This window comes from Pyricularia oryzae, chromosome 1, assembly GCF_000002495.2.
Source record: "Pyricularia oryzae 70-15 chromosome 1, whole genome shotgun sequence".
Classification (NCBI taxonomy): Eukaryota; Fungi; Ascomycota; class Sordariomycetes; order Magnaporthales; family Pyriculariaceae; genus Pyricularia; species Pyricularia oryzae.
In genome coordinates, this window is record NC_017844.1 from 4,505,515 (window position 1) to 4,514,464 (window position 8,950).

Below are 8,950 nucleotides of genomic sequence, written 5' to 3' on the forward strand. Positions count from 1 at the left end.
AAGCACAACGACCCTGTATTGAATCTAAATTGAAAACACCAAGGAGCTATCTTTCAACCATGGATGGAATTTATTCGATCAAGCCTTGACGGCCGGTCAGGGCCAGGCAAGGTACAAACACACACACAAGTAAGGTACCTAAGGTACCTAGGTTTTGTGTTCATTGCACGTCGGCCGGCTAAATTGGGGTAGAGTTGCTTGAGTTCAGCCATCTTGGCCAACTCGACCAACTCGACCAACTTCTTTACCACAGCCCAAGCCTTGTAAAGGTGAAGTACGATGGAGAGGAACCCTCGAAATTCCTTCGGCCGAGTTTGAAGCAATCAGACGTGCAACCAAAGGATTGCGCTGGCGTGGGGTCTGTGAGCATTGACAATGGAGCTCCTGTTATCCCTGCTCATGAGGGAGGTACCTAGTTTTTTTTTGGGGCGCTAGTTGGAAGCCACTAGGGAGATAGCTCGGTTGCCGAGACAACATCCTCAGGTCCCCATAATAAATCCAAACACGCCTAACCGCGAACAAGAGTCAAGCAAGGACCACGCACTGAAAGACCTCAGAGCAGAAGCTCAGGAACGTCCTCGCTGCTTTCCTGACATTGAAACCCTAATGTTCACAGGCTATAGGGAATCCGAGGTAATAGTTAGCCGGCTGTTTCTTCTCATTGACTGCTTGTTCTTGTCCAAGATTAAAAGTACTTGGCTTTGATTTACTTTTTTCTTTTCCTGTTGTGTTTTGCTGAACTAGGCAGGTGCGTGAAGCTGTTTCTTTTCGTCGCGTCGTTTTTATTTACTTTCTCTCAAAGATTCAATCATCTCAACAGATCCTGGAGACCACCTCGGAAGCTGAACATAGCACCTGAGAGCCTTGCCAAATCATGATGCTCTGTTACTAAACCTTCATGTAGCAGATACCCGCGCCGCGGAAACCATCGACTACTGCCCTCAAGTGGGACGGCGCAACAAGCGACAGACGCAAAAGACGAAGAACGGCAAAAAAGACCGACTCGGATGCTGCATCTCGTAAAATGGTAGCCAAGGGCATCGACATGGAGGCATTGTCTCCGAGAGATGCTAATGCCCAGCGCCCGCAGAGGGTCAATGACTTGAAGACCAAAGCTGCGGCACAGCTCAAGGCCAACAAGGAGAAGGAACACCCGCCGCCGCCGCCACCACACGTAACCGAGCCGCCAAGCAACGACTGCAAAGATGGTAACGTCTACCAGGTCGGCAAGCTGCTGGGCAAGGGTGGCTTCGCCGTTTGCTACGAGGGCCAGCTCCCCGGAACACGGAAAAGGTTTGCTCTCAAGATCGTCAAGAGCAAGATGCCCAGCAAGATGGAGCAGAAGGTAGCAAAGAGGCCCTTTCAGGACGCCATAGTATTTTCTCTAGCCTTGCTACACTTACTAACGCATGCGGCCCGTTCGCCATAGTTCCAAACTGAGTTGCAAATACACTCCAAAATGCGACAGGTCAACATTGTCCAGTTCTACCGCGCATTCTCTTTTGAGAGCTCCACCTACCTTGTGCTGGAGCTGTGTCCCAACGGGTCTCTGATGGATATGGTCAAGCGCCGCAAGGGAGTCACCGAGGCAGAGGTTCGCTTCTACGCTGTTCAGATCGCCGGCGCCATCAAGTACATGCACTCCAAGGGAATCATCCACCGTGACTTGAAGATGGGGAACATCTTCCTCGACAGGCAAATGAACGCAAAGATTGGTGACTTTGGCCTGGCTGCGCTACTGGTTACGGGCAGAGATATGCAAACCATCCGAAGGACGACGCTCTGCGGAACACCAAACTATATTGCCCCCGAGATCCTGGAGAAGGGTCGAAAGGGACATGACCACAACGTTGACATCTGGAGCTTGGGAGTGATAGTGTAAGCTCTGCCTATCAGACCACGAGCACACATGGTAGTGGCTAGGACTGTAAACTCTGGAAAAGCTACTAACTCAGGCGTTCGATGCCACCTACAGGTTTGCTATGCTGACTTCGAAACCGCCTTTCCAATCTACCACAACGGACGAGATCTACCGACGCGCACGGGAACGAGATTATGAGTGGCCAACTATGGAAAGCTTAAACAGGATAATCAGCAAAGAGGCTAAGGATCTCGTTGCAACTATGCTCGAAGATGCAGACAGGAGGCCTGACCCAGACAGCATCGTTCAGCACCCATTCTTCCTAGCTGGTTACATGCCTTCGTCAGACGACATGACCCCGAAGCTGCGGGAATATCCTCCGGACAACGAGTGCTTCTATAATTATCCCCGCAATGAGGAAGAGGAGGTCGAGAACCTGTTAGCTCTCAAGGAGATGTGCAAATCCTGCGAGGTGGGACCGTGGAACGAGATGCAGGTGGTACACCGTCCAGTATGGAGGGAGATGGCCGCTGAGGAGAAGGCAGGCCTGACTCCCATTATTCCGTTGGAAGAAGGCATTGTCTACCGACCCTTTGACGAGGTTGCCAAGGAGATTAGAGCACAGCAGAAGTTTGCACCTCAGAACTCGACTTCCCAGGCCAGACCAAAGTCGGAGGAGCCCAGCCAGGCTCCCCGGAATCCTCTTCCAGACTCAGCAAAGCCACTACCTCAGAGCTTTGCGGCTCAGCAACGGGCTCAGGGAAGGACCGCCAAAGCTCCGGGCACCATTCGACTTCAGGATATGCGGGAAGCCACTGCCAAACAGCCCAGTACTGTGCGCAGCAGAGCAAAGAAGGAGGCAGATGTCGTGGTATCTGTAGCACCGGTAGACGTCCCACCAGAGACGTTGTCTAGCATTCCTAGGAGTGTGTCGGGCCAGTCGCTCCCAGCGCGCGAGCAAACCCTCACCCTGCGTGGCACCACGCGATCATCCAGGCCACAGCTCACAAGCAGCCGGACTGAGCCCATTCTCCGAAAAGCTAGCGGTGATTCGGATGTGCAACCTGCAGCAACACGCCGAAGTGCCACACCACCTGCAGCAACACAGAGCAATGACCAGGTTAGCTTGTTCAACCCTTTGGAACTTCGAGAGAAGGTCCCAGAGACGAGACCCGACCTCGTTTTGGATCGTCTCAGGAAACTACAGGCCGAGCTGGAGCGGGCTCTCAATTCACGATCGATGGCGTACGTCTCGACGCGAGAGAAGACGCCGTCACCGCCGCACATAGTGGTTAAGTGGGTTGACTATACCAACAAATTCGGCCTCGGTTACATCCTGAGCGATGGCACCATTGGCTGCATCTTGAGGCAGATGCCAACCAACGACGGCGCCAAGTCCCCGATGTTGCCGCCAGCCTGTCTCTTGGTCCACGATGGTGAACGCCACATACGAAGAAAGAACGATTTGTCGTACCCAGACCGCCATCAAATCCTGCCTATGGGAGAAAGCATCTACTTCTACGAAAACTATGGGGAGGACGGCCTGTCACGGGTACGGGTAGACCCACGGAACTTCAAAGTTCCTGTTGGTCCCGACGGGGTTGCTGCCAAGCTTTCGGCAGGCAAAGACGTCTTCGACCATCGTAAGCGTGAGCGAATCGTGCTTTGGAAAAAATTTGCCAACTACATGCTTGCGTACGGGCGCGAACTCGAGGGCGAAGGTGACGAGGCTCCTATCCCGATACCAAAGATGACCGACCTCACGGCCGCTCCGAGCGACCTGGTCACATTTTACCAACGTTTTGGTGACGTCGGCTGCTGGCACTTTAGCGATGGTCATGTCCAGGTAAGATGACCTCTTTATTCACGCCAACCCATCTAAGCAACGCCTTTCCCCCGAAGCTTGGTCATTGAATGCTTACTAATGTCTCTTGATCACGACAGTTCAACTTCCCTGACCATACCAAAATTGTGCTGGATTCCACAGGCACTTGGTGCCACTTCTGGCACCTGCCCGAGGATGCTGCCAACAACCTGGCTACCGAAGGCACCCTCGACGAGTCATCCTTGGACGCGCGGAGTGTCCTCTCTTACCCTCTCCAGACCCTGCTGAACTTCACCGTTCCTTCTAAGGCGACTTCGCGTACCGCCAACGCTTCTCGATGCCGCCCCGAGATCCCGGCCGAGCTGCAGAGCATTCCCAGTGCCAACGACTTCCGGCGCAAGATTGATTTCATCAAGAACGTGGTCAAGGAGTGGGTGGTAAACGGCGGGATCGGAAACAGCGACATGTCGCGCGACCGCCGTATCCGCTGGGCTGGCTACCGTGAGACCAAGACCACCCAGGGCCCGCTCAAGCACGTCTGGGTGACTATAGGGTCACGGCGTGGCGATGAGCGTTACACCACAATGTGGGATCCGCGCAAGCCCAACGAGTTTGGCCCCGATATTGACGACACCAAGAAGCCATAGGGCGAATAGTCTTTGGGCTCGCCGCAGCTTGGCTGTTTGTTTTATCCTTTTGGAGATGCATACCACATACATTTGGGCGTTCACCCCCTACTGTCACAGTAGGGGGGATTTTTTCCTCTTTCCTTTTCAGCACCGGCATCGTCTCTTGTTGTTCGTTTGACGCTTGACGATTCCCCTCTCATGATTCATGACGGCGCATCTTTCTGTTGGCATACTTGATATAATTTTTTCATCCATTGTTACTGTTTTTTAATCATATATTATTTTCTTCTCCTTACTGTCGCTGGTCCTTCGTATTTTCTCACGCTAGAAACCTAGCACGAAGCACGCCAAGCGCAGCATATACTCAATTCGAAGTCACGTCCGCACTCGTGAACCAGGCCCAGTCCAGTCAACCTTTGCTCGTAGATGGGGAGGCAACACTTGCTTGACTTGGCCTTGTTTCGAAAATTTAGACCGGTTGGAAACTGCAGTAACAAGGTCACGAGTCTAGTACCAAACGTCTCTCGTGTGTGTGTGTGTGTGTGCATAACAAGTATCCGATAATTTTCGGCTGCATAATCCAATCAGTTATCACTTGGTTGAAATAGAGTCCCTGCTATTGTTTACATCATCGTAATACCAGGAGAGACTGGGATGAAATGTAAAATGGAAGAAGAGAAACCATGACAGCGAGCGACAAAGTATCAAAGACTGTCAGAAAGCTGTGAATACGAATTCAGGATGCTACAAGAGCACGTACAATAAGCCATCCTCTCCGGGTAATATTGATCAAAGAACACCAGCTATAATGGGACAAGGGGAAGAGAAGACGAGTTATTGGAAAAACTGGGATATCTTGAAAATGCCCATCCGAAAGATAAAACCGTAAACAGGATAAGCCATGTGCAACCTCGATGCTTGGGCTCCAAAAAATAAATCAACCAAAGACTAACAAAACTTTCTTCACACCACGATCACCTTGGACGCGAGTAAAGGGAAATGGAAGGAGATATCGCGTCTACCTTTCGGTGAGAAAAGTAAAAAAAAAAAAAAAAAAGCCGTCATCATAATCCTCCTCCTCAACACTACTAAGACCACCACTGTATCACACCACAGTGCAGCGGCCTCTTGGCTGGCGGTATATTTAGAAAAATGCTTGCCCGTCGAGAGCAGCGCTGATGTTCCTTCTTCTGGCGCGTGCCTGCCGGCTCCATCGCGTCGAAAAGGCTATGTTCTCCTGGGGCCAGTCGTATGGCAGTGCAGTAGCATCCGATGCGGATTCCAGGCCGGCCTCTCGGTCCCATGGACGTCTTGAGGCATACCCACGCCCCCGATAATTTCCATAGCTACCCGGCCAGACCAACTTTGAATTAGGTTTGCCGTCGCCGCCGCTCTTCACAACTTCTCTCGCCTGCAGCGGGCCGCGTCTGTATTGCTCAACCTCGTCCGCAGACCCATTGACGTCCATGCACCGCTCCAATTGTAAAATACCACCACGGGTGCTGTCGGGCAAGAACACAAACAGCTCGCGGCCCTGCTCGGGTTCGAACGCAACACCACCAATCTCGCTGAAGACATCGACAGTCTGCTTGGTCTCGAAGGTGCGGGCATCGATGATGTTCACAAAGTCAGCCTCCTCTGCTGCAACCAGCACGCGTTGGCCGGACCCAGCTGGACTGAAGCGGAGTGACCGACAACCTGCCATTTCTGTCCGGATGCTGGCCAACGGTCTGCGCCAGCTGCGAGCGTCCCATATTGTCACGACGCGGTCCTGGAACCCTGTCGCTACCGTCCAGCCGTCGTCAGCCCATGCGCACGCAAACCCGTGATCGCGATGCGCCCTCAACGTTTGCTCAGGCTCTATCTTGATGCCTCCATCCTCGCCATGACGCCGGCCCGACGATGCCCGGAACTGAATGCGGCCCCCCTCGGCGGGGATGACAAGAACGTCCTGGTGATCGCCCACCATAACCCGCAGCTGGGAGTCGGGTGACACGGCGCTGCAGTTGATGGGAAAGGGGAACATTGTCTCATGTACAATGGTGTCGGTAGCGATATCCAGGACGCGGAAGCCTGCATCATTTGAGGCGAAGTATGCGTGTGGAACATTGGATCGACGTGGCTTCTCGACCTGTGCGTGGTTGGTAATGGCAGACGGGCTGGTAGTCAATGTACCCCATGTCTGTTTCTGCTCTTCACCTTCATAATCGCCATTCAGATTGCGCACAACATACTCCCCGTTGAAATTGCCGCTCACTAGGACACCATGCGCGGCGTCGATGGTCGCAATGGGCACCTCGGTGCTCTCCTGTTGATTCAGGGCAACCTCAGTCTTCCCGGAGACGGGATCGTACTGATGAACAACGCCCTTGCCAGTGTAGAAAACTTTGCTTCGAGACGTGCACGCAGTCAGATTGCGCAGCTGAAAATGGGCCAGGTGGGTATTCTTCTGAATCTCCATGCGCCTGAACCGAAAGAAATTATCGGTCTTGGGCAGTACGACATCAGGCAAGTGTGGCTGGCGAAGATAACCCGTCAGCATATTGTGCGTCGAGCGTTCAAAAATCTCGGCATGGATAACTTTCAACTCACCCTCCATATATCTGCGCCCTTGGTGTTGACGAAATTGTGGTATGTCAACAACCTCCGTTCCCGGGCCTCATTTCTCGTGACGCCCATGTCTTGCCAGTCAACACCCTGCATGTCACACCTGTCGCCATTGAGGTCTTTGTATTCGACGTAGAAGGCATCTCGTTTCCACTGCTTCTGGGCATTGTCTATCTGGGGTACCTTGCTTCGAGGTCCGTGGGCTCGCATACCACTGCGGGCCTGGCGCGCCCAGCGGGACACAAAGGCATCTAGCCCCAAGTTGGTCGGCGCCAGCAGGTTGCCGTTGGTGAGCAAATGCTCAAAGACTGGGAGGTAAATGGGTGCGCCAAGCGGCTGGCCAGCCCCTGAGATCGCCAAAATAGGGCTTATTGAGCCCAGTTCGAACCCCACTATGTTCATTGCTGCCTGGTATTCTGCTTCGTCGATTTGATAGACGCTGGCTGGCATGGAAGAGTTCGAAGCCCCACCTGCGCCTATGAGAGGCGGGCCCGGGTTGGAGAAATGAGGCAGCTCGGGCGCCGCTAGGAACTCCCCGAATACATCGCCGAATGGAGGTAAGGACGGAGGGGGAACTGCGGTCGAAAACATGGACTGGAACTGGTGAGGAGATCCAACCGCATGGTCATCATCTTCGCTATCCATGTCGACATCGTGGTTGTTGAGCATAGATACTACATCCATGTAATCTGGGTCGATGATGGATTCGCCGTCGTCACCGCCGGGAAGTCCGAATGGGTAATAGTCGGTTTCAGGTATTGACATCGAAGGATGGTCCGGCGAGTTCATATGTGTTGCAGAGATGACCAAGTCAATGTTATCATCATGGTCGGCAGGTGGCGAGGCTGGCAGTGGCGCTACGTCCTCTTCATCTTCCATGTTTCCCACAGCATTTGCGGTGTGGTCGGGTGGGCTGTAGTACTGCAGGGGCACGCCATGATCTGACTGATCATCCTCATCGTCGTCGTCATCTGGACTCCAAACCTGTTTACCCTGCGCCTGGGGAAGTGCATCGTCGGTCCGTGGTCGTGATCGTGATGTTGACCGGGGTCTCGAGGAGTGCATGTAGGTGACAGTTGTATTCTGAGCGGAACGGCCGCCGTCCGAGGAGCCGCTGCTGCCGAGACCGTTGGGGGATGTCGATTCGAGTCGCGCGCCGCCGGATGGATGCAAATCAGGCACGGAAGACGAAGATTGCATCCATGGAATCGCAGCGGGGGGCTCTTCCGACAGGTGCAGTGGCGGCATGGCGAGTCGGGTGTGATCTGCTCAATCGATCGATCGGTCCTGTCTCTCTCCTCACCAATCCCTCGATGATTATCTGCGGCTGCGGGTGATTATTGCGGCAGCGGCATCTCACCCAGCCGGGTGTGGCCACGCACGGCAACGAACTTTGATGCTCGTTTGCTTTGACGTTGGTCCTCGGCCCGCGCTGAGTGAGTCTAACAATGAGACAAATGTTGCCTTTTCAAGTAGCCAGAATCTTCACCCTCTCTTTTTGTCGATAAGTGATGGGCAGAGCGATCGAATAATTGAAGGGAAACAAATAGCAGCAAAGCTTTTGCCTGGTTATGGACAAGTCTTCACTTCAAGGTACGGCGGGTTGTCGTTGATTCCGTTCAAGGCTCAGTCAGACCGTGCGCGCGCTGTCAATTCAAGCCCAGTGGGAAGACGTGGGGACCTCAAGCTCCGCCTAAGAAGTGGAGTAGGTTCGATCGGTTCTGGGTGGGTGCGGCCTGCTGCTTGTTGCCCGCCTTGGTGCTGGTGGCCAAATGGATGGATGGGATCACTCCAGCGAATGAAACGTCGTGTTGTACGGGGTACCTAGGTAGGTACCTAGGTAAATAGTAGTAGGCGGCCAAGCGGCATAAAGCACTGTACAACTAGTCTAGTACATAAAGAGATAGGAGCAATCCGACGCTGTGTGTGGTTACGCGAAAGGTTTATGGTTTTGATTTTGAATTGAGCAAAGATGAAAGAAGAAGAAGAAAAAAGAAGAAAAAGAAAAAAAAGTGAAGGAGAGAGGAT

General features: G+C 53.2%; 2 protein-coding genes across 2 annotated transcripts; one reads left to right on the forward strand and one right to left on the reverse strand.

Annotated features, from left to right (window-relative positions):
• The first annotated feature begins 569 nt into the window (after positions 1-569).
• On the forward strand, positions 570-4,942 carry MGG_09960 (PLK protein kinase). Its single transcript, XM_003710022.1, has 5 exons — positions 570-748; positions 905-1,345; positions 1,430-1,878; positions 1,976-3,707; positions 3,806-4,942. Exons 2-5 carry the CDS (start codon positions 1,025-1,027, stop codon positions 4,331-4,333), a joined length of 3,030 nt encoding a protein of 1,009 aa, XP_003710070.1. The 5' UTR covers positions 570-748; positions 905-1,024; the 3' UTR covers positions 4,334-4,942.
• Positions 4,943-5,312: 370 nt separating this feature from the next.
• Positions 5,313-8,937, reverse strand: MGG_09961 (WD-40 repeat family protein). Its single transcript, XM_003710023.1, has 2 exons — positions 6,908-8,937; positions 5,313-6,833 (listed from the first exon to the last, which is right to left on the reverse strand). Exons 1-2 carry the CDS (start codon positions 8,168-8,170, stop codon positions 5,460-5,462), a joined length of 2,637 nt encoding a protein of 878 aa, XP_003710071.1. The 5' UTR covers positions 8,171-8,937; the 3' UTR covers positions 5,313-5,459.
• Between the last annotated feature and the right edge of the window lie 13 nt (positions 8,938-8,950).

Excerpts from the sequence above, each read along its gene's own strand:
- MGG_09960 (XM_003710022.1), top strand. The coding sequence starts at position 1,025 with ATGGTAGCCAAGGGCATCGACATGGAGGCATTGTCTCCGAGAGATGCT. Across the intron at positions 1,346-1,429 it reads CCAGCAAGATGGAGCAGAAG|TTCCAAACTGAGTTGCAAAT; the intron begins GTAGCAAAGAGG and ends CGTTCGCCATAG. Across the intron at positions 1,879-1,975 it reads TGGAGCTTGGGAGTGATAGT|GTTTGCTATGCTGACTTCGA; the intron begins GTAAGCTCTGCC and ends TGCCACCTACAG.
- MGG_09961 (XM_003710023.1), bottom strand. The coding sequence starts at position 8,170 with ATGCCGCCACTGCACCTGTCGGAAGAGCCCCCCGCTGCGATTCCATGG. Across the intron at positions 6,834-6,907 it reads AGGGCGCAGATATATGGAGG|CCACACTTGCCTGATGTCGT; the intron begins GTGAGTTGAAAG and ends TATCTTCGCCAG.